Genomic DNA, 25,888 nt, shown 5'->3' with positions numbered 1-25,888 from the left:
TCCAGAAATGCAAATCCATCACTCAGCAAGCATTTACCGAAGCTGCCTCTGGGCCTAGTATTGGGCTAAATCCTCGCTTCTGAGCGGCTTACAATCTAATTACTGTAATTAGAGAGCAATTGAGTATTAAACTATGTGACACTCAGTAGGAGTTTGAAGGAAGCGATCACTGTGGGCTGGGGTATTTGGGAGAGATCTCATAGAGGCGGTGAGCATTCGAGAGAAAGCACACAGTAACGCCTGAGGTCTCCACTGCTGATAGCAGAGCTTAAAATAAACGAACAGGGGTGGCACGCAGGGTTTACCTGCGGACGGACGGGACCCATTGGGAAAGGCAGATGCTGGCTCTCTTGTTGTCCTGCCCAGAGTCCCTTATCACAAAGAAAATGGAATTTCTTCCAAATCAAAAGAAAAACGGGGGGAGGAGGGGAGGAGAGCTAAGACGTTAAGCTCTTGCAGTGGGTGACCCACAGCTACCTCCCACCCAAGTCTCTGAGGGGGACCCAATCCGTGGGCACCTGCACGCAGATGCGCAGATAAACACAAATAAAATTATTTAACAGGAAATGCAATCTCTCCGGAAACCATTTATCATTTGATTCATGATGGTGACATTGCTGATTAAAAAAAAAAAAATCAGACATCTTTAATTTATTTTGGTCTCCGATAGAGAAATATCACTGAAGGAAATGACTTACTAGCAAGGCCGGCACAGGCAACAGCCAAAGCTGAAGTGGGAATGTTGCTGTGAAGTCAGGATGGGTTATTTCCCAAAGGGCAAAGGGCAAAGGACAAAGGGCAAAGGGCAAAGGGCAAAGGGGAGACAACTGGTGAGAGCCCTGGAGAAGGATCAGCAGGGCACGCATGGCAGCAATAATCGACCTACTCCGTCTGCTCCAAGAATTTTCAAAACCCAACTGTGGGTTTCAATCTAAGTAGTTAATGAAAGAAAAGTTTATTTTCTTTTAATCATTAACTTCGCATTTATCTGAATATTTTAAAGAACCCATGAACAGTATGGGACAAATGCCCATCCGATGAACATTATGTTGAATGATTTGTATTTGTTTTTAACTTGTCTTAAAAAAAAAAAATGAAAGCCGAAAAAGTTTGACACCATAGTCACCATTGTTAAAGAGGGCGAAGGCTTGAAAACCTTTTATCATAGTCATGAGTAAAATGCATCTATTCTAGATGCAGATAAAATGGCACATTATCTTTTCTCCCTGCTACTCTTAAAATATAGAAAGAAATAACATAGTTGAAGACAAAATACTTTAGTGTCTCCGATCTCGGGGCCATATTTAAAGTAAACAGGGCTGGAGAGATGGCTCAGCCGATAAGAGAACAGACTGCTCTTCCAGAGGTCCTGAGTTCAATTCCCAGCAACCACATGGTGGCTCACAGCCATCTGTAATGGGATCTGATGCCCTCTTCTGGTGTGTCTGAGGACAACCACAGTGTACTCATATAAAATAAATAAATAAATCTTAAAGTAAACAAACTTTTCAAAAGTCATGGTAACGAGTCAAAGCTGAACAATGGACCACATTACCCAGCTGCAAAGTCATAGAACTTGAATGAGCATCGTGCTGATCCAACCTCCTCCTCTCTCCACGCTTTTTTTTTTTTTTTTTTTTTTTTTTTTGGTTCTTTTTTTCCGGAGCTGGGGATCGAACCCAGGGCCTTGCGCTTCCTAGGCAAGCGCTCTACCACTGAGCTAAATCCCCAACCCCCTCTCTCCACTCTTGATCGGGAGACAGGAAATGCTTCCTAAAGGGCCAGACCGCGCATGCCGTAGAGTCCTGTGTGCCCTTGTAGCACTGAAGAAACAGATCGGAGTGACCGTGACCCCAGAAGATTTATTGAAATTTTATTTTCATGTTAGGTTTACAAATCCTTAAATATTATTCAGCTGATTTTTTCCAAACATTTAAAGTGTAAAAATCTGATCAAATAGAATATATGAAAATAGGCACTGGGGTGGAATTTGGTCCACAGGCTATACTTTGTGGGCCCCTTCTCTAGATTTCAATTTACACTCTCCACTTGTTACAGATTATGCTGACACCTGTGAAAATGGGAACCATAACCTTATTCAAGATTAGAGAGGATATCAGCACTGTGTGTTTGTGATGTGTGGTTGGGCGCAGGGCGAGACATGAAAATACTCAGGGCTTTCTTTCTAAACAGGGAGCGGTTTGGAGGGTTGGAGGTGGGGATAGAATGGGGAGAGGGAATAGGATGTTGTTACTGTTAACCTGTGAGACCTGCTAAAGGTAAGGCGAGATCATTTTTACATCAGTTGTGGGAAAGGAAAATTTAGCTTCCTGTGGGGTGGGGGTGGGGCTCTAAAGAGAGTTTAATAGGACGCTTGCAAAAAAAAGGCTGTGCAGACCCAGCTGGCAACAGGGCCAATGTTGTTGCCTGGTTAAGAGGATTTGGAACCTGACCAAAGCCTGGCCTATGACAGCCTTTGTCGAATCCCATGACAAAGTTTCCTGACTAGCTGTCCGGTGAGAAATGATCATATAAGCCTGCTTTCCTTAGCTCAGCATACAAACATGTAGGATCCTAAAGATGTCAGACTCTCACCATAAGCCCTGCCGGCCTGACCCAGAGAAGTAACCCCAGCCGTCCGGCCTTTCCTCACTACACGCAATTAGCACCTTGTGAGGTAAGGGAAAGAGCTGGCAGTTGTCTGCACGGAGGCTGTCAGTGCAGTCTCATTCAAGGCTGGTGTCTCCTCTCCTCAAGCCTGCTGGAGGCCAGCTGATATAGAACAGCCAGGCACCAGCAGTTTTGGCTGCACTGACATTGTCAGAACAGAGAAGCTGTACTACTTTTAAAACAAATGAGAGAAAAAATTAGTCTGAGCTTTTGTTTTTACCTACCCTCAAATGATGGTGCCTAAAACATTTTAAGGCAAGGTATCTCTGTGGAAACTCCTATGCCCCCCTCTCCCGTGCCCCCCTCTCCCGTGCCCCCCTCTCCTATGCCCCCCTCTCCTATGCCCCCTCTCCTATGCCCCCCTCTCCTATGCCCCCCTCTCCTATGCCCCCCTCTCCTATGCCCCCCTCTCCTATGCCCCCCTCTCCTATGCCCCCTCTCCTATGCCCCCCTCTCCTATGCCCCCCTCTCCTATGCCCCCCTCTCCTATGCCCCCTCTCCTATGCCCCCTCTCCTATGCCCCCCTCTCCTATGCCCCCCTCTCCTATGCCCCCCTCTCCCGTGCCAGTATTTTATGGGCAAGTAATCATCAGACTAGAATTCACTGCAATGTATTACCACAGGGCATCTGTGATATCAGAAATATCTTGGACCATTTTTCTACAGCACTATTAGTTCCTTCTTTTCTTCCTTTCTTTCTTCCTTTCTTTCTTCCCTTCTTTCTTCCTTCCTTCCTTTCTTTCTTTCTTTCTATTGGGGGGGTAGGAAGGATGTCAAGAGTGAAATTACTTAGTTTTGGATCTTCATTTTCATTTTCCTTATTGACTGTGCTGTTTAAAATATTCTTACCAAAAGTTGTGAATTTTGGAACACACAATACGGAGGAAGAGTGAAATCAAATAATTTAACAGCTGTTTTGGGTTTATATAATGAATCTTCCTTCCCTCCCTTCCCTCCGTGTCAAGCATACTTTCTTATAAAAATAAAAACCAAAAGTCACAATCTCTTCCCGTAAAGACTTGATCACTCACTGCCACAGAGAGGGAGAAAACCAAGTCCACGGTGACTAAATCAGACATCTGAACCAAGTGTGCAAAATTAATGTCACCTGTAGCGTGTGCTGGCCTTTGTTGGCCTCCAGCTGAGGAAGCATCAAATAAAAAGACCACTCTGTTATCCAGAGGAGCGCACTAACTGCAAAGCGAAGGCATTGGTGGTGGCGGCGGCAGCGGTGGTGGCAACACGGGCAGGACAGGTACAGGAAAACTGTCATCAGAGCAGGATGTGTTTCGGTGGGAGACAGGCGCATGAATCCAGTGGCGGCAATATGGAAGGCGACCAAAATGTTCTAGGTTGGAACAGCGAAGTGTAACAAAACCCTAGGATGGGGCTGGCTTCGCGGGGCTGGAGGGAATTCTCCCCAGGGTTTAGCGGGGCTTAGCGGAGCCAACTGGCAGAACTGGAGCACCAATGCTCCTTTAAAGCAAATGAGCGTTAAACTGGCCAGGTCATTAATAACAGAGTGGCGACGGTAGAGGACAGCACTCTGCAAAAATACTGAAGTGCTTCTGGGTGAAGGACCAGGAGAACCTATGACGTGAATAAAAACAACAACAACGACGACAACAACAACAACAACAACAACTTTAGAACGGGCTATGATGTAGCTCGTTGCCTGGTGCTTGCCTAGCATTTGATGAAGCCCCCCAGACTGATTTCCCTGGCACAAGTAGCGAACACTGTACGAACAGCTGTACAATGATTCTGAAGCCAACCTAGGCTACAAATGGGGAGGGAGGGTCCTTAGAAATAGGAGCCATCTTGCCTACATTTGGGTCGCTGGCTGTTTTCTCCATATTTCAAGTGTACAAGACAGGAAATGCAAGGATATCTTGACATGACTTCTCATCGCTGATGGGACCCAGCAAACACTGGATATCCCCCGGCATCGATGTGATCGTTTCTCCCCAATTTTTCTTAACAGGGCAGGTGGCTCTACGGGTTATCTATGTCCTATGCCTTCCTAACTATCTCATGTACAAAGTACGACTCTTATTTCCGGTCTCTTCGGCAGGCACAACCGGTATGGTTCCGTTGGGTATGCGCTTTTGCAGTGGGGGCCTCGGTATTTTACACTGCGGCAGCGCCTCCAGTGCTTGCTGGAGGGCACTGCGCACAGCTTCGCTGCTTACACATCTATAGCTCCTCGCCGCCATGTGGACACGGCGTTTGAGTTCCGTACACTTGGAGTCCAGGACGTCCACAGCGATCCTAAGATGCCTATGCTGACCCCGAGTCTACAGCAATCCATCCGGAGCAGTTTTTCCCACCGGAAACCAGGCAGGCCTGTGTGCAAAAGCTCTTTCAGTGACCGGAAGGAGAATTTTAAAGGTGGGGAATGGATATTAAACCGTTCAGCCCTGCATGGGGACCAGGAAAGGCCACTTAGCCATCTGCTAAAACCAAAAAGGGAAATCATGCACACCGCCTTCTTTTCTGGTGTTATTTTTCCGCTTCCTAAGAAGTTCTTGTCTCTCAGAAAAAAAATGGCCACACATTATTTCTGGTTCTATGTTTTCACCTTTATTGTCGTTGCTGTTGCTATTATCATTTTTCCCCTAAATTCAAACTAAATTTACTTTCAACGGTTTATCATGATCCCAGGTTGTTTCAAGTACAGATAATTCCCCCCAAATGATATGAAGTCAGTAAATATAATGATGTCTTCTTACAGGAGAGCACAGGAGCCGGGGGTGAATTATGACCAACTGCAAAAAGGAACACACTAGTCAAGGCACTAAAATTTAATGAGAAGACAATCTTCAAAGTAGATAAAACCGAAGAGAAGGTGCACAGACTATTACTGTAAATTTAAAATCCTATGTACTCTTCGCTCATAAAACTTCTGAAATGCTGTTACACACACACACACACACACACACACTCACGAAACCATGCAATTATAAATCTTCTGAAGCATGTAACTGTGATTAGCTGCTCCCCCAGGCAATATAAAAACACTACCACCACAATCCATTCCAGCCTGTAATGTAATTCAAAACAAACAAGTCAGAGACAGTGCTCAAATGGCAGAGTCAACAAACAGCCACTTTGCATCAAGGACTAATGCGCTGAAGAAACTGAGGCTGCGCTGGCACTGGCCTTTAGGTGGAACAGCGAGGCCCCCTTCTGGGCAGAGACGCACACTGCGCCCAGGGCGGCGCGGAAAAGTCGCACCTTTGCTCCAGTGACCTACCTTATCAGACTTTGTTGTGAGGTCTAATTTTTAGATACTCGATTTAAGCTTTATTCCCCGCATTTGAAAAGAGTAGTAGCTTTGTTATCTCTGATTCAATGGATCATTTTATTGAATCTTGAAACCAACATTCCTGCATTCTTATTCCGAACTGCAACTGGTTGTAATTGGGACGATGGGTGGGGTCCCTACATAGCCCAGGCCTTGAATTCATGATTCTCTTGCTTCAACCTCCCCAGTAGTGGGGCTACGGTGTGCACCCTTATGACCAGCAGCAACTGTCATCTTCCAGCAAGTTACATATCGGACCACCTTCATTTCTCTCTGGAGAATGTAAGGTCTTTGTTTTGAGAGTATAAGGTCTTGGCTTTGTTCTAGGGAAGAAATGGACGTTAAAGGAATAGTTGCTTCATTATAAGGAACTATTTCACTTTCATTTCCTCCTTTAGAAATTCTAAGTGTGTGTGTGTGTGTGTGTGTGTGTGTGTGTGTGTGTGTGTGTATGAATAGTAGGATTGTGTGTATGTGTAAGTAAGTGCAGGTACCCGCAGAGTCCAGAAGAGGGTATTGGTTTCCCTGGAACTGGAATTACAGGTTGTGGATTGTCCAGAGATGGTGCTGGGAACCAAACTTGTATCCTCTAAAAAAGCGGTGTATGTTTTTAACCCCCGAGCCATCTGTCCAGCACCCACTATTTGAAGACTATTCCTCTTGAAAGAAGGCATTAATAAAAGTTTATTGTAGCAATATGCTATGATTTTTTTTTAAAGGCTCAAACACTTGCTTAAAAGCATCCATTTTATCTAAAAAAAAACTTTTAAAACTTTTAAAAAAATGTTCTAGGATTGGGGAGCTATCTCGGTCAGTCAAGTGCAGGGGGACCTGAGTTCAATCTCCAAAACTCACATTTAAAAAAGAGAAGGAAAGGAGGGAGGGAGGGAGGGAGGGAGGGAGGGAGGGACAGTATGGCGGTGTGTGCCTGTAATTCCTGCACAGGTAGAACTCTGGGCATTCCTGGCCAGCCTACACAATCCCTCACCCCCGAGTGGTAAATTTCAAGAAATCTTCTCTTTAAAAAAAAAAAAGTCAAGAAGGAGTGGCACTGCATCTAAGGAACAGCACCGGTGAGCCTCCTCTGCCTCCACACCCGCCCCCCAAAGTCAATACAAATTAGGACAAGCCCAGGAACCTGTGCCTGGTGGAGCCTGGTGTAGGACCGGGTCTGAATGCATTCGGTAAAATGTCAAGGCTTACTTTTTTTTTTTTTTCTTTCTTCTACTTCCTGTTTTGAGCTTGATCAATCTCCCGACGATGTGTCAGACTTACATTTGGGTTGGGAGATGAGGAGCGTGTGGACATGTGACGCCTAAGGTTGACACCAGGGTTCCTCCGAGATCACCCTTCACGTTATTATTGAGGCAGCATCTCTCATTTGACCACAGAGCTCACCGGTAAGGGCTAATCTAATTAGTTAGCTTGCTTTGGGATTTCGGGAGCCCTGGGATTTCCAAGTACTGGAATTACAGGCAGGCCACCAAGTCCACCTGGCATTGTTGGGGACCCAGTCCTCGTGGCTGCATGGCAACCACTTGGCCATCTCCACAGCCACAAAGAGCTTCATGAAGCTGGGGCTAAGGCTGTGGGTCAAGGGCAGGCACTGCTTGCTGATCTCAAACTTTAATCCCTCCCCTTCCTGGAAACATTCTTTCAGCTTGGTGGAAGAGCTAATAGTTGTTTACAGACTTTTAAAAAAGGGCTAATTTGTTCCCTTAACAGAGCAAATGATGAGAGACACCATTTTCACACACAGTAATAACATGTAAACGTGACCAGTGATGCCAGCAGCATTCAGGCCGGAATTCTGTCCAGGTCTCCAACACTAGTCCTTGATCACTACAGCATCAGGATTTCTGACAATCCTTTTTCCGAACTTTTGATTTTGGTGCTGAAAGAAAAGAAAGTCAGGTGAGTAGAAAGCGAGGGATACCAAACTTCAGTCACACTAAGGTGGGACACTGCACCAGGAGAAAACTCACCATTTGGGTTTTCCTGTTTGTAAAAGGTCTTTAGGAGCTCCACGGCCTCCTCAGCACGGTACCCGGGGATGCACTGAAGGGAGGAACATGAGGTGAGTATCGGCCATGACCGGATGTGGGTTCCATGACCAACAGCGGTGTATACAGTTATAAATGGACTCCACACAACGTTCATTACTTGGAACAAACAAAAGCATGAATAAAGACATACATTTCCAAAAGAGTGGGCGCCCGGCCTTAACCAAACATCTCAGTCAATCACTATTGTGGGCGGTACTTAAACCCTCTACGGTACGTAACTGGACCTCAGAGGGATGCTGCAGTGATTAAAGGAGATGCCTGACGGGTGCTCATATTTTTACCTGCTATCTTTCTCCAAGCACGGGATGCTATATACCTGCGGCTGGAAAAATATTCTTAGTAGAACAAATCCTGTCCATAGCTAAGAATGACGAGCTAGGGTAAAAGGGCCAAGGCAAAAACACCCTAACCCCCGCTTGACCCTGAGCCCAAGAAAAGCCCAAGAAACAGAGTTCCGCCAACTGCTGAGCATGAAAAGCCTGAACAGAAAAACCCACCAATCCCCGAGCTTGCCACAGAAACCTACCAATCCCTGAGCTCACCCCAAGCTAAGGACTTGAAATCCCATGAATCCTCACCCTGGAAATCACCACCTTGGGAAACCCTCCCCACAAGAAACCTTATTAAACCCTGCCTTCTGCTTAGGCAGCCACCCTCTCAATAAATCTCTTCTTACGTGAGGTTTGTTGTGTGGGTGATTTTTGTAGTATTCCTTGGCTCCTCATTGCCAGAGCAGAGCTATAACACATTCGCTGGGGAAAGCATCCCCTGATGGAGCAGAACTGTTACACTTGCACTGGGGAAAACCCTTCATCCCCACCCCTCCCCCACCCCCACCAGCAGCGGCAGACCTTCTGTAGGGGAAACCTTTCCCTTGAGAGCCATAATACTTGAAGCAATGTTTTTTGTTTTTAACTTTTAAGAGTATAATATAGGACGTGACAGAAACATTTCTCTCACTAGAGGTAAAAATATTTAGTACCTGGTCCTTTAGAGGAAAAAAATATTTTTTTTCAAGTTTTGCTATTCGGGGTTTAAGGAAGCTGTTGAGCTTGGCTTTGCTTTTTGATGAAAATACGTGAAAGAGCAGATACAGAGAGAGCTGTAAGAAACAATGGATGAAACACGGAGTAAAAATGGAAGCTCAACACTACAGAGGCAAGGAAGCACACGGGGAGAAAGGTGGGCCCTGTGTGTGCGCGTGTGTGCGCGTGCGCGTGTGTAAGCAAGCTGAAGGGCTTGGTAGCGTAGGGGAAAGAAATTAAAGACATATGAGACGGGGCCAAATGCTCGCGGACTTTAGCACTCATCTGGGGAGCCTGGAAAGGATCTAACTCATCCTGCTGACGTTTGTGAAGCTACACAGCCATTCCTCAAAGTCATGCCTAGCCAAGCACGGCAGACAGGAGGCCAGCCTCGAAGGGGCCTGGCTGAGAACGAAGCTCCCTTCCTGGGGCCTCCGTTGGCTCCAGCCTGGGAACCTCCCCCATGGTAACAGTAATCATCCTCCTCCCTTACAAAGTACTGCCCTGCTCTGGCCTCAGAACACTTCAGAATTCCCATTCAGTCCTGTTTCTTCCTCAATCTCTTCCTCTCGGTCCTACGCTCTCAAGGCCCCACTGAGGCTGCCTCTCTTGCATCACAAGATACTCACTGATGGAAACATGATCTCCTTCCTAGCACAGCTCTGTAGTCATAAGATGCCCGGACACACAAACTTCACTTAAGTCCTTTCGTCCCTCAGCTTCTAGGATGCCACCACCCTAACCACTGTTTGTCAGTGTGGACAGGGCCTGGTGCCTTATCCACCTTATCCACCTTTATGCTCCAATGTCCAACTGAACACACCAGGCCCTTTCCCCAGGGTTTGGTAAAGCAGTGCTTCTCTATCATTCCTGTTCAATGGAATTACAAGGCAACCTCCACAAGCACAGACCCTGCCCGTTTATTATCTGATCGATGGTCTCAGCACAGAGAAATGCAAAATCCTTCCAGGAGATTCTAACATGTGGTTCGAGGAGAAACACAGTTATAGGTGAGAAATAACAACAACAACAACAACAACAACAACAATAATAATAAAACAATGTTAACCCATGGGTCTAGATTCCAATATGGCATTCTAAAGTACCAATTAGAGCTATACGTACGTAGCTTTAGCAAAAAGCATATTCACCAGATAGAGATGGTACACTTCTTTAAACCCAGCACTTGGGAAGCAGAGGCAGGTGGATCTCTATGAGTTTGAGACTAGCCTGGTCTACGGAGCAAATTCTAGGACAGCCAGAGATACACAGAAAAACTGTGTCAAAACAAAGAAACAAACATACAAAGCAAATGTTTTAAACAGAAAAAAGAATACTAAAAAACGAATCAGCATCTTTTTTAAGACAATAGATGCACAGGTCTCCCTGTGAACTTTATACTACGTCACATTATAGTATATCATTGCATGCTGTGTTATATTTAAGGAATCTATAATTGTGATATGAGATCCCACCTCCCTTTTTGTCCTCTGTCCCACAACCCGAATCAAAGAAAGGGAAGAAAACACAGCATCCAGAAGCCGAGCATATTAAGGCTTTAAACGCTAACAAGACCTTAGAACATAATTTGGCATTAAACCACGGCGTTTATTTCCACTGAGTCAACATGGCTGTGTAGATGTAAGTGAACTTCTCCGGCTGAAAAGACTGATTACCCTTAGACACTTGACACAATTGTTTGTGCTTTCATGTCACGAACATGTGTGTGTGTGTGTGTATATGTGCAGTGTGTGTGTGGTGTGTGTGCGTGTGTGTGTGTGGTGTGTGTGCATGTGTGTGGTGTTTGTGTGTGTGGTGTGTGTGTGTGTGTGTGGTGTGTGTGTGGTGTTTGTGTGTGTGGTGTGTATGTGGTGTGTGTATGTGTGTGGGTGTGTGTGTATGTGAGTATGTGTGTGTGTGTGTATCTGTGTGGTGTGTGTATATATCTGTGTATGTGTGTGTGTGGTGTGTATATATGTGTATATGTGTGTGTGGTGTGTGTATGTGTGTGGTGTGTGTATATGTGTGTGGTGTATGTGTGTGTGTGGTGTGTGTGTGTATGTGTGTGTGTGCGTGTGTGTGGGGGTGTGTGTGTGCATGTGTGTGTGGTGTGTGTGTATGTGTGGTGTGTGTGTGTTTGGTGTATGTGTGTGTGTGCATGTGTGTGGTGTGTGTGTGTGTGTGTGGTATATGTGTGTGTGTATGTGTGGTGTGTGGTGTATGTGTGTGTGTGCATGTGTGTGGGGTGTGTGTGTGGTATATGTGTGTGTATATGTGTGTGTGGTGTATGTGTGTGTATGTGTGGTGTGTGTATGTGTGTGTGGTGTGTATATATGTGTATATGTGTGTATGTGTGGGGTGTGTGTATGTGTGAGTGTGTGTGCATGTGTGTGAGTGTGTGTGTGTATATGTGTGTGTATATGTGTGTGTGCATGTGTGTATGTGTGTCGCAGCAATGGTCGTGGCACCACAGTGGAACTCCTGCCTACATACTGTTGGCTGTGACAAGGGTCCCGGTTGCCAACGCAGGCCAAGTTCCACCATCACACCACAGAGCTGGCATTCTTGTCCCAACAGAGAGGTAGTCTCTAAGCCCACACAAGGTGCTGGTGAACTGTTGGGAGCTAAGAGTTCAGGGAAGGGGCACAGAGTTTCTTCCAGTGAGATGTAACAAACTCAACCCGGGGCCCCAAGATACTGTCTGATTCTGTCATGGGTTTTTGGAATACTGACCGCATGCAATTGCTAAGTTCATCGAGAGCTAGATAAACAGAGAAAGGGGGCTGTGGAAGGAGGGAGGAAAGGAAAAAGGAGAGAGAGGGAGAGGGAAAAAGGGAGGGGAGGGAGGAGGGAAGGGGGAAGGGAGGGAAGGAAGGCACAAGTAGATTATATTACCTGAAATGGTCTCCCAGTATTGGGTAGGTCAGCAGAGGCAATGTTTAGGACAGAACCACAACCACCAAACCGTTCATTCTGACAGCCATAGACGACCAGCGGGATTTATAGCACAGAATTAAGGTCCTGCACCGGATGTGAGGATCAGGGCAAGAGCAAGCTGATGCTATCTTAGAAAACCCAGTCCAGACTTCGAAACAATTAAGAGCTTACGGTGTCTTTTTAAAATAATACAGTTCAGTTATACAAAGGAAGAGAAAGAGACTTTAGGCATGTAGAAATTAAAAATGTAGCAGCGGTGGGCCGGCAAGACGGCTCAGCTGGTAAGAGCCCTCACCATGCAAGTGTGACAGCCTAGGCTGGATCCCTGGGACCTACTTAATGGTGGAGGGGTAACCAACTCCTCAGACTTGTCCTCTGAGTACTGCACGTGTGCCATGGCATGTGCCTGCCAATATAACAATAATAATAAATAAACAAACCAACCCACAACTGTAAACAGAGCAGAGACTAAGCGTTTTTGCTTAATAGGCAAATCAATTCTCTGCTCTTTCGACTGCATTTTCAGAATCACCGCACGATTGGAAACTTAATTCGGGAATTTTACCTTTGAAAAATACATTAATTTAATCGCGGGATCCCAAGGAAGAAGGAGAGAACGGACTCCTGAACGTTGTCCTTTGATTCCTGCACAAGTGTCCTGGCATGTCCATGCCCCTCAAAATAAATAGACTTAATTAGCATGTCAAAGTCGGTCAGGAGGCTGGTGTGATGGCATGTACCTATAGTCCTAGCCCTTGGAGAGTGGATCAGGAACCACAGTCCAAACAGATCCTCAACGTTGGAAAGAAAAGACAGACAGTAAAAAGAGAGGGCAAATGGGTTACGTTGCTGGCCTGTGTTTGCCTAGAGTGTGCAAGGTCCCTAGTGCTATGAAACAAAGACCGTCTAGAGACGGACCTCACTCCGCATTTATGTTGCTTGGTCCACGCAAGATACAATCCAACTAGAGAACGCTAACTAATTTCCACCCATGGTAGTGTGGGGAGACATTTTTACTTCTTATTTACCTCGAATTTGAACTTAATCTCGATCCCCACCCCCCTCCCTTTTTTTTGTACTTTGTGATAGGTATTCACGGCAAAAGTGGATTAACTGAAAATTTATGAATCACACATAATCTGTTACGCAGAGGCAACGATCTTCCTCGGAAAGTCTCCAGGCTCTGCCTTAATTTGAATGGATCCTGACAGACGGGTTTAAGTTAGTTCTGAGCTCTTCGCCTAGCTTAAGTGTCCGATTCTTTCTTGGCTGTCGACACAGAGAAAGAATAGGTAACTCTGCCGAGTAGAAACTGTTCTTTTCCTGTTTTTGGCTAAATTGGGCAGTGTTTCATAACGCCGTTTCCACACGTGACGGGACTGAAGGCTGGGGAAGGCTATGGCTCAGGGATAAGCAGATGCAGCCTGTGCGAGAGCCTGGGTTCGATTCTTCACATTAAAGAGAAAAACAAACAATATAAGGGGAGAACGACGGGTTGTGCGTCTGGCCGTGCATTGCCCAGAGGCAGCGAGGGAAAGGCAGGAAGCTGGGAAGTCAAAGGATACTCATGAGGCGCAGGGCAGCGGCACACATGATGCACGGCTCCACAGTGACGTACAACACCGTGTGTTCGAATACCGCCGAAGGGCTCTGTCCATGTCGATGACACCAATCCAGGACCTGATCGATGGCCACCATTTCAGCATGCCGAGTAGCCTTGAGGGAGGGAGGATGGGATGGGGAGAGAGAGAGAGAGAGAGAGAGAGAAAGAGAGAGAGAGAGAGAGAGAGAGAGAGAGAGAGAGAGGCTCATTGATATTGTTTGTTTCATACAGCTGGTGTCTTTAAAGTGTGCAAAAAGTCAATTGGGAAGGATTCCTACCACGTCTGACTGTATTAGGACATAGGTTTCGGGACGCCCTTAGCGGTTCCCCAGTGCGAATATGAAACCTCACCAACACGGATGCCTAATCCCCTGTACTACGCAAACCCTGCTGTGTTTTTACTGAAATCCTTGTGTACCTTGGGGAAATTTGTTTTTCATGAAAATATTACAGAGGAGATAAGTCGCAAAAAAAAATATATCCACCATTTCTGAATATTCTAATGGAAGGTTGCAATTTTCATAAGCTTATGCTCCAGTTTCAGATAGATTTTCAACTGACCTCCCTGTCAAGCAAACCTTTACTGAGTTTACCGGAATGTCATCACGTTTGCCTCACAGCGCAACAGACCCTAACTAAGCACACGCTTGAGACTTCACATGCTTCTTGGGATAGTACAGGAGAAATCACCCAGCATATGGAATCAATTGCACTGAAATTTGAATCCTGACAGGGATGTACTAATTGTGGGTCTCAAGCAAACTTTGGATCCTCCATGTCTGAACTAGAGTTATCTCCTCCTTTACAACGCCAAGAGTAATCTGGGCCACACCAAACATTGTATGGCACGATGCTATTTAGGCACTCTTCTTTCCTCCGATTAAAATGATGTTAATGCAGGGGTAGAAAGAAGGCACAAAGATTAAGAACATTTGCTGCTCTTGCAGAGGACCAGAGTTCGGTTTTCATCACACGTACTGGGTGGTCCACAAGTGTGTGTAACTCCAGTGAACAGTTCCAGGAGCTCCAACTTCCTCTTCTTGCCTCTGAAGGTACCTAAAGGCATGCAGTCACATACACACATGCACACACGCACACATGCACAGATAAAGTTTTCTAGCTTAGATGTGAGTTTCTTAAGACACAGGACGTTTTAGGTTGACGTGAAACATTCCATCTTGCAGAAAAGTTCTTTAAACTCAGGAAGTAAACAACTCAAAGGCTTCAGAAGTCCCTGAAACTGACTAGGTATACTAGATATCCCCCTCTGTCTTCAAGTGCATATAAGCAGTAAGGCTGATAAGAGACACGCTTATGTCAGCCATTTTGCTTTGAAAGAGGCTCAGAATGCCTAAGGTACTTGAAAGAAAAGTTCTCCAACTTGCTGAGCTGCCTGCAAGTTGTGCAACGAGCTTCAGGTTTCCAGGTTCCATACTGGGGCAAGCTTTCCTGTAAGTAACCCAAATAATGTTAACTGGTCCACCAAGCTGGACTTCAGTGACACTCTTACTTTTGGTCTGTTGCTTCCTTATCTGAGGTGAGTAGACATTTGTTCGCTTCCCCATCCCCCCCGCGTAGTGTCACACAACACAGACACACACAAAATAAATAAATCAATAAATGAATAAATAAACCTTTAAAGACAACTTAATGCAAATTTCTAAACACATGTTAATATATCAACAATTAAGCCAAGCAGATGTAGACAAATTAAATGTATAACAAGCAATGAAACTGAAACAGTAATCAAAAGTATCCCACAAAGAAAAGCCCAGGACTGGATGGACTCACGGCCAAATTCTACTCAACTTTTAAGGAAGACCTAATACTAATATTCCTCAAGCTGTTCCACAAAATAATAAGGGAAAGAACATTACTGAACTACTTCCCCAGTGCAAGTCTTACCCTAGTAACAAAACCACATGAGGGTACAGTAGAGAAAGAAAAGCATAGACCGTCTTTCTCCATGAACACAGATGTAAAATCTTTCAATATACTGACAAACCTAAGGCAAACACAGTAGCTCCCACACCAATCAAGTGGTTTCATTCTAGAGGCGCAACGGTGCCTCGACATATACATGTAATATACCGTATACAAATCAATAAATGCAATATACCGTATAATGTTAAAGACATAAATAACACAACAATCTCAACAGAGACAGAAAAGGCATTTGACCAACTTCAATACGCTTTCACGATAAAAAGTCCCGAAGAAACTAAGACCAGGGGGACTACATAACAACTGTCATATATGGCAAGCCTACAGGGAATAAACTGGAGGAGGAAAAAAAATTAAAACATTTCTTCCAACTCAAGGCATCAAAACCAACTTCTGTACTTTCATTCAATGTGCTGCCCAAAGTTTTAGTGAGAACAGTAGGTCAAGAGAGAGAAATCAGACACTGGTCAGAGAGGAAGGGGTGAGATGACATCATTGTTGGATGACGTGAGGAGGAAGGAGCCTTGTGCATTCTGCCAGAAAACCTTCACATGTGACACTTTCAGAGAAGTGGCAGGGTAGAACATCAGCACAGATGAAAACGGTAGATTTCCTATAGGTCGACAACAAACTATCCAAGGAAGAAATAAGGGGGAAAGTTCACCTTTATAATAGCTTTTTAAAATATCTAAAAGTAAAAAGTCATGTCAGGGACGTGAAAGCCCTTGACATTACAATGGAAGCTTTATGACAGTCAAGAAGGAAACTGAAGGAAATAGAAAACAGAAAGACTGTTCAGGAGCAGGGATTAGCAGAATTAATACTTCAGAAACAGCCGTCTTATGCAAAGCAACCTACAAGTTGCAATCCCTATGCAAATTCTAATGGCATTCTTTTCAAAACTAGGAAAATCAATTCTAACCTTAATATGGAATCACAAAAAAAAAAAAAAACCCAAACAAACAAACAACAACAACCATAAAACTCTGAATAGTAAAAGCGATCCTAAGCTGAATGAACAATTCTGGACAAATACAATAGCTGACCTCAAATCACACTACACAGCCATAATACAAAGCAAACATAGAGGTCAGTGAGAGAGAATAGAGGACCCGCAACGAATCCCCATAGCCGCAACCACCTGATATCTGATAGTATAAAAACATATATTGTAAAAAAGACAGCCTCTTCAAAAAATGGTACTGAGAAGAATGGATATCTGCATCCACGAATGAAATTAAACACATATCTCTCACCCTACGCAAAGGTCAATGCCAAATGGATCAAAGGTATTAATACAAAATCTGAAATACTTTACCCCCTAGAAGAAAGCTGGGAACCACTTCAAGAGATGGACACAGGCAAAAGCTTTCTGAGAAGATGTTCTAAGAGCGCACATAGTTGAGAACTTTAGGAGCTTCTGCGCAGCAAGAGAAACTCTGCACAGAATGGAGGGAGGGGTGACAGAACGGCAGGGTCTTTGCCAGCTACACCTTGTTGTGAAGAGACACCTCGATGAGGGCAACTTATGTAAGAAAGCATTTAAGGGGGGGGGGGCTGCCTCACAGTCTCATTGGGTGAGTCCACAATCATCACGGCAGTGAGCAAGGCAGCGGGTAAGCAGACACGGTGCTGGAGCAGCAGCAGAGAGCTTAGACCCTGATCCACAGGCCAGAGACAGACGGACAGACAGACAGAGAGCCCGAGAAAGAACACACACACACACCACACACACACACAAACACACACACACACACACACACACACACACACACACACACACACACCACAGAGCTTACATCCCTATCCACAGGCCAGAGACAGACGGACAGACAGACAGACAGAGAACCCGAGAAAAACACACACATACACACACACACCACACACACACACACCACAGAGCTTACATCCCGATCCACAGGCCAGAGACAGACAGACAGACAGGCAGACAGAGAACCCGAGAAAGAACACACACAGACACACCACACCACACACACACACCACACACACCACACACACACACACACACACACACACACACACACACACACCACAGAGCTTACATCCCTATCCACAGGCCAGAGACAGACAGACAGACAGACAGACAGAGGACCCGAGAAAAACACACACATACACACACACACCACACACACACACACCACAGAGCTTACATCCCGATCCACAGGCCAGAGACAGACAGACAGACAGGCAGGCAGACAGAGAACCCGAGAAAGAACACACACAGACACACCACACCACACACACACACCACACACCACACACATACACACACACACACCACAGAGCTTACATCCCGATCCACAGGCCAGAGACAGACAGACAGACAGACAGACAGACAGACAGACAGACAGAGAACCCGAGAAAGAACACACACGCACACACCACACACACACACACCACACACACACACACACACACACACACACCATAGAGCTTACATCCCGATCCACAGGCCAGAGACAGACAGACAGACAGCAGGCAGACAGAGAACCCGAGAAAGAACACACACAGACACACCACACCACACACACACACCACACACACACACACCACACACCACACACACACACACACACACACACACACCACACACACACACACACACACACCACACACACACACACACACACACACACACACACACACCACAGAGCTTACATCCCGATCCACAGGCCAGAGACAGACAGACAGACAGACAGACAGACAGAGAACCAGAGAAAGAACACACACGCACACACCACACCACACACACACAGAGAGAGAGAGACAGAGACAGAGAGAGATAGGGAGAAAAAGAGACAGAGACAGAAAGAGAAACACAGACAGAAAGGAAGGGAAAGAAAGGAAGGAAGGAAGGAAGGAGAGAAGGAAGGAAAGAAGGAGAGAGAGAGAGAGACAGACAGACAGACAGACACAGAGAGAGAGAGACAGACAGGCTGACTAGGCCTGGCTGAGCTTTGGAAACCTCAAAGCCCACTCCTATTGACATGCCTCCTCCAATGAGGCCACACCTTCTAATCTTTCCTAAACAGTTCACCCACTGGGAACCAAGCTGGGGCCATTTTTATACAAAGCACCACAAAGTACATGCATACACTATGTGAAGGTATGCACACCAGTCCGCATTCATACAGAGATTAGGGGAGGATGTCAAGTGTCCAGTCTCATCACGTTCTGCCTTGTTCCTTTAAAAAGAGAGTTTCACTGAACCTGGGCATGGCTGCAGCAATCCTCGGTACCCTCCAGTCTAGTCTTCCCTCAGCTCTGCAGGCCCCTCCATGGCCACACCTAGTTTTCTATGTGGGTGCAGGGGACTGAAATTCAGATACCTTTTGCATGCACAGCTAGTAATTTTACCCATTTTCCCAACCCCAGAAGTTTAATCTTATGCAAAGTATCCCAGACTTAGAACAACAGATACCGCCAAGTTTTATCTCAAAGGTGGAACCGAGATTTAAATTTCCATACATGTGCATTCCATAAGTGTATACATGCAGGGGTACAAATCATAAAACCATGAGAGGGGGATAAGAGTTGTTAAGGGAGTGTAAGTTGGGAAAGAGGAAAAAGAATTAATAAGGGGGGTGGGGCAAGCCAGGTGGTGGTGACACACACTTTTAATTCTAGGCAGAGCCAGGCAGATCTCTGAGCTTGAGGCCAGCCCAGTCTACAGAGTAAGTTCTGGGACAGCCTGGGGGTACACAGAGAAACCAACCAACTAACCAACCAACCAACTAACCAACCAACCAGTCAACTAACCAACCAACCAACCAACCAGCCAACTAACTAACCAACCAACCAACCAACTAACCAACCAGCTAACCAACCAACCAACTAACCAACCAGCCAACCAACTAACCAACTAACCAACCAACCAACTAACCAACCAACCAACCAACCAACCAGCCAACTAACCAACCAACCAACCAACCAGCCAACCAGCCAACCAACCAACCAACTAACCAACCAACCAGCCAACCAACCAACCAACTAACCAACCAACCAACCAACTAACCAACCAGCCAACTAACCAACCAGCCAACCAACTAACCAACCAACCAACTAACCAACCAACCAACCAACTAACCAACAGCAGAAAGAGGGCAACAGAAGACATGTGACAAGAAAGCAAAGCAGGAAGAGCTGGAGAGGGAAGGGGCTGAAACCTGAGACTGGGAGGAGAAGGCCACCAAAGAGCATGTAGAAAACTCCCACCAAGAAACGCATTACTTTCCACACCAATTTAAAAAAAAAAATCAACAAAACAGTTAAAAATAGAAATAGCGTAATGCAAACCACAGATTCTCTATGGGATACTTTATAGTATCAGTGACAACAGCATTTGTCGACAAGTCATACCGGATCCTAGCCCTATACGAGCCAACTAAATTTTATGTGATCAGAATTGGTCCTCCACCAGCAGGACACTGAGTGAGGGGAAGAGAAAGGTACTCTTTTTTCCTGGGACCTGGAGCACGGTCAGAAAAGCGTCGGCCAGCATTGGACCACAACGCTGTGATCGGTGTTGGCAGACAGGAAGAAGACTGAGTGATTAAACCCGGGGACAGAAGGGCTTCACAGGAGAATGCACTATTCTGGCTTTGCACCAATACAAGAGAACTTAACACTAAAGATTCCTCCAACCACGGCCTGAAAGCAAAGATTCGGGATTCCTGAGAAATGGAGTCCTCACAGCTCCCAATAAATACCTAACTGAATCTCCTTTGTTAAATCGCTCTTAGTGCTAAAGAAACACACGGTAAGCTGTCTAATCATGCACTGGAAGTACACAGGGAGAGGAGACTGGGTGTGTGTGTAGGAGTTGGGGGTGTATCTTAGCCCAAAGCAGAATTCTGGTCTCCTCACTTGGGGCCCAGGGCCTTTCCATGTCGTAATCAAGAGGCAATTCTATGCAAGACACAGGACAGTGAAGTAACCCTGCTTAGCTCCCACGTGTCTAAGAAATGAAAGTTACAGGGAATGCAGTCATTAATTCTCATGTTAAACACACTCCATTGAACCACAGAGTACAAACCAGGTGCCATGGCAACTATGTAAAACAGAACCGTTAGGTACTTGTCAACATCTTCTCCAGGGAACACGAGTACACCTATCTACCTTGAATGATTTTATACCCTCATACCTGCCTGGTGAGTCTGGGTTCCTACCTGACAGGAGTTTTGCTAAGCATTAAGGATGAACTTTAAAGGCCGCAAAGCCCCAGCGCTGATTAATTAAACTCTTCTGTGCTCCCAAAGCACAAAAGATCAAAGTCCACGAGAACCACATTGCTGTTACGTTACCCTAAGTCCGTCTGGTACTTTAGAACCATAAAATGTTGCACGGCACTTTCACCTACTTCCACTTCCCAGATGTGTCCACTGTGACACACCGCTTGGATGTCACCGTTAAGAAGCATTGTTTGCTAAAAAAAAAAAAAAAAAAAAAAAAAGCATTGTTTGAAACAACGAACTTTCCAGTCTGCGCACAATGACACCAAATTATCAAGGCTGAAACACAGGTGGTTGAGGACAGCTCATCTTGGAGGGCTTGTTTGATTGAATACCAAAAAGAAAAAAAAAAAAGGAAAATGTTTCCTCTACTGTAATCCTTTTATGCTTCACCCTCCCATTTGTACATTGAAGGCCTTTCTTTGACACCCCCTTAAACAAACAAAACAAAACCTTAAAGAAACAGAAGCTTTGCAAAGCAAAGGTGAACTTTCAGGTTGAATGTTACCAAGGTGCACTAGTTTCTTCTGGGCTGATATTCTGATGTAACAAAAGTCCTTTTGTTTCACTCAAGTGTTAAAAGAAAACATAATGAAATTCCAAAGATGTAACCCTTTGTTAGCTTTTGGTTAAGGTCACAAATGCAGAAATGGCAAGTTTATCTACTACGATCTTATAGTTTCCTTTAACTTTTCTGAAAATTTGATACCTAAAACAAAACAAAAGTCATTGCATCATTGTTCCAATCAGGGAAAAAAAATAATAATTTACAAAGGAAGAGAAAAGATCTAGGGCTGGAGAGATGGTTTCTTAAGTAAGGTGCTTTCAGGGGAAGAGAACGGGAATCTAGACTCTCCAAAACCCATGAGACTACCCAAACACAGCCATATATTCCATAGACAACCCCAGTGCAGAACACAGGAAAAGCAGGGATCCCTAGGGTTTGCTAGCAGCTAGCTGAGCTGAACTGATGAGCTCCCGGTGCAGGGAGGGACACTGCCTCACGATACCAGGTGGAAAGTGATAGAGGAAGACATCTTGACCTCAACCTGCATCCTTCATGCACACGCACTAGCGTTCGCACACACACTACAAACACACACATATGGGAGGGGGACAGCAGGAACTGTTCCACAGCCTACACACACACACACACACACACACACACACACACACACACACACACTAAGCGGGAGGCGGGGCAGGGAACCGCCCCAGAGGACACATTGGCTCTTGTCTTGCCAACTGGCCCCACCGTGGCCATAGTATGCTTCTGTGTTCTCAGTGCTCCACTCACGTTTTTTGTTTGATTCACTTCATTTCTTCCCTTCCCCACAACTTCATTGTTATAGACCATGAGGCAGCCGACAGGAACTTCAATATTCTCGAGTGCTTCTTTGGCCTGAAACACAAAGTGGAAAAGCTGAGAGGTGCCGCTCAGCGCTCAGAAGGCTGTGGATAAAAACAGACGCAGTGGGAACCGAGGGGTGGACAATGACCTGGGCAAACAGACACAGCTGTGCTTTCCCCGTCTCAACGCTGGTGTCTTTGGACTGTGATGTGCTGTGTTCTCTGCTGGGTGTCTGTGTTAAGGAGAACTCAGGGATGTCTCCCTTCCCAGGTCCTGCGCCTCATTTTCTCTCACCGAAAGTCTGAGTAATCAATGGCTTTTGACCAGTGTTCCTAAAATACCAAGGCCGCCCCTTCTCAGAGATGATACCCATATTTGCAAAGAGGTGGGAGAATATATAACATGTGTAAATATTTGGCTATAATACTTTGCCTTGATAAACTTCTACTTGATTAATTCTTTTAAGCTTCTCTAAGATTGTAGATATGATCCCATAGAGTATCAATACCATAAAAATGATCAGACTGGATGTCACTCTTTCCCACAACTTTTATTCTAAGAGACACATGGAAATTTAGGGATATTTTATGTAACGATGACACCAACTTGGAAAATACATTGGAAGTTTTTAAAAAAATAAATATTCACAAAAATCTATGATCCATGTTGCACGCACGCATACACACACACACACACACACACACACACACACACACTAAGCTGATGAGACTTTAATAAGTTCTTCAGAGTCTTCCAATGAGATTTCCCTGGTTCTGATAGTGAAGCAACAGTTAGACAAGGTGTGACACTGAAGAACATTGAATGCCTGGGCCCTCTCTGTGCACACTTTTTGCAGTTTCCTGTGGCTTACAATTATGTAAAAGGGAAAAGTCAGTAACTGAGCTAAAGAAGGATGTAGCAAGCCTACTGATGAAGAGTCAGGCAGATCTGTTGACTGTGTAGAAGACCCTAGGAAAATGCAGGCCAAAAAGAAAGGCGGTGTCAGTGGTGTCAAGGCCGAGACAGAGGAATTTCAGGTGGAGCGGCGGAAATGAAAAGCAATGGCTTGAAGAAATGACTTCCCAGGGCTCAGATTTTCAGTGTTCCACTGTACCTCCCAACAGAACTCTTAAGAGGTAATGCCATGTCTACATCTCAAGATGCATAGGTTGAAAATCTAACTAGCTGTGTGTGTGTGTGTGTGTGTGTGTGTGTGTGTGTGTGTGTATGCACGCATGTGCATGGTTTGGTCTGGGACTATTTTGAGCATTTTGTAACTATAAATTCCTTTCGTGTATAATCCGAATGTGATAGGGGCACTGAGCATCATTGGATAAGGAAACCAAAGCAGGGAGGTCAAATAACTTAGCCATCTAAGACATCTGGAATAAAAGTCATTACTCCATTAATAGTTGGAACAACTATTAGTGTCAGGTGCTGGGTTCTTTGCATCGCTCTCTCTCTCCGAAGCCTCTTTAGTAACCCGTTCGGCTTCACTGACTAGACCCTTCATCAGAGTTTTGGTTCGGAGGAGAGGGAGTAGTAAGAGGGAGGGATGCGCGATAAGGCTTCTGGTGAGCCTGCATCCTGGACCACTGAATGCGATGTCAGGAGATACAATGCCAAGAGCAGCTCCGAACATACAGAAGAGAATCAAAGACTGGGCCAGCAAGATGGCTCAGCAGGGCTTGCTGTGAAGGCGTGAGGATGAGTCCCATCCCCAGAACCCACAGTGGAAGGAGAAAAATATCTCTCCTCCCAAAAGTTGTTCTGTAGTCCTCAGACACATGCGAGCACACACACAGATGCACCCTCTCCACACATACACATGCACAAATAATAACTTATTTTAAAACTCCCCAACATGGTAGGAAGCACATAGGTAGGGAATGCCTAAAGCATTATCCACAGTGCATCCGACATGCTCCAGAACACTGCTTGTCTTGGCAGCCTTTCTCTGCTCCCAGGTCAACAGAGTACTGGGTTTCTTGGTACCTAGTGCCTCTGGGTCCTCTCTTTTTTTTTTTCCTTCCAGCAAAATTTATCTCACTAGAAGTGACAGGATTACCTTAAAGAGACATAGAACATAATTGATAAGGCACGACTTGTAGGCCAGGATGCTAGGGAGTAGCTGAGCAAATGGAGTGGCAGTTGAGAGAAAGTGACGCCCAAAGAAAGCGGTCTGTGGAGGTCGATTTAGAGGAATTGCTTCCCAGTACACATACACATACAAATGTGCATGCATTTCCTCTACTGACAAGTTCAAAACTCGAAGCTGAAAACCCACATCCAATCTCAGATTTTCCAATGCCCCTCCCAACTCTTCCAGTTAGTCCCTTTCTCTTGTCACAAATGCAAAAGAGCTGGGTCAAAATAGGTCTAACTGGGTACATGGCTTTGAACTTAAGAAGCTAGCCTTCTTTGGAAGAGGTCAAAGCTCTTCCACTGAAATGGAAATGGCGACTTGGTCTTCCTTAAACCAACAAATTCTCAACTCAAGAACAGAAGAATAAAGGCTCTCTTCCTCCCACCCCAGGCTCTGAGAAAAATGACCAAAAAAAAAAAAAGGTTAATTAAAAAAAAGAATGAATTATGCTATTTTGGGGGAGGGGGCGGAGAGCATGTTTCTGTTTTCACAGGGACAGAAATATATGAAGGGTGCTTACAAAATATCAGCAGGGCTATCTCTGAGGTCAGGGCTTTTAAGTAACTTTTACATAATTTGTTAAATGTTCTAGACTTTAATTTCTTATCAATGTGAACTTCCGTAACCATTAGAAGGAAACGTTGAAAATTTCAATTTTGTAAACGAATAAGCAAAAATAACATCCCTACATCAAAGGCTGAGCTTAGTTTTTAAGGCCTTCACAATGATGTAAACAAATTCCATGATGTTCACAGAATGAAAACCCAGCATCAGAAAGACTGTGCATACATACATATATATCCTTGCCGCACATCAATATGGGTAATAAGCTTGGAAAAACATGTAAATACGACCAGGGCCCTACATAATGAGCAATCCTAAAGGGATTGCGGGAAGGAAATACAAGGGCAGAGAAAAGTACTATAGAAAGCGTAAATACATCATCGGTGAGGATTATACTGGGGTATGTTTTGATATGACCCTCTTCCAGAAACATCAGCTTCCTTCCATTATATATGTTCAAGGGCGTCGGGAGCAAGCCATAAAATAATGTGGAAAATATGTGTCCACATGGAAAGGAAGGTAGGCATTTGGGTAGTACGTATCCCCAGGCAGCAGCTAAGGCTCCCTGTAATACATACTACACATCAATCAAACAGTCTCTGTAATTTCCCTCAACTCCAATTACTATGAGACAAAGCTAAAGAAAATTCCTCTAGAATAAAACAAGCTGTTGCTTCAGGTATTTTGAGAGCCCATATATAATGGTGATGAGAAAGCGCGCCAGGCACATTTGCTCAAACTACTCTGGTCAGGATGTGGCCGGGAGAAAGTTTGCACTCTCGGCATCCACCTGCCGGGTTCCTCACCATTCGCATCGCCTCCTCCATCCACTTTTCGGTCTCCTGTACGGACACCACGCACGAGCCGTCTGGAACAGTGGTGGACTCCACTTTCTCTTCCATATCGCCTTCTCTCAGAGACTCCGGGCCAAGGGACTGGAGGAAAGAGGACAGCGGAACGCGGCGGGCGCGGGCCCTTGCTTCCGGGAAGACGGAAAAAGGCGAGGCACCCGGGAGCTATTTG

General features: G+C 45.3%; 1 protein-coding gene across 2 annotated transcripts; it reads right to left on the bottom strand.

Moving 5' to 3' along the window:
* Positions 1 to 5,230: 5,230 nt before the first annotated feature.
* On the bottom strand, positions 5,231 to 25,857 carry Adat2 (adenosine deaminase, tRNA-specific 2). Of its 2 annotated transcripts, NM_001115028.3 has the most exon segments (6): positions 5,231 to 7,871; positions 7,963 to 8,035; positions 11,964 to 12,070; positions 13,571 to 13,721; positions 22,102 to 22,206; positions 25,672 to 25,857. In NM_001115028.3, coding segments are annotated over 6 exon segments (576 nt in total). In that variant the 5' UTR covers positions 25,768 to 25,857; the 3' UTR covers positions 5,231 to 7,827.
* Between the last annotated feature and the right edge of the window lie 31 nt (positions 25,858 to 25,888).

Source organism: Rattus norvegicus, chromosome 1 (assembly GCF_021556685.1).
Source record: "Rattus norvegicus strain SHRSP/BbbUtx chromosome 1, alternate assembly SHRSP_T2T, whole genome shotgun sequence".
In the NCBI taxonomy this organism is placed as follows: Eukaryota; Metazoa; Chordata; class Mammalia; order Rodentia; family Muridae; genus Rattus; species Rattus norvegicus.
The sequence above is the reverse complement of the archived record's forward strand: the minus strand, read 5'-3'. Positions and strand labels throughout refer to the sequence as shown.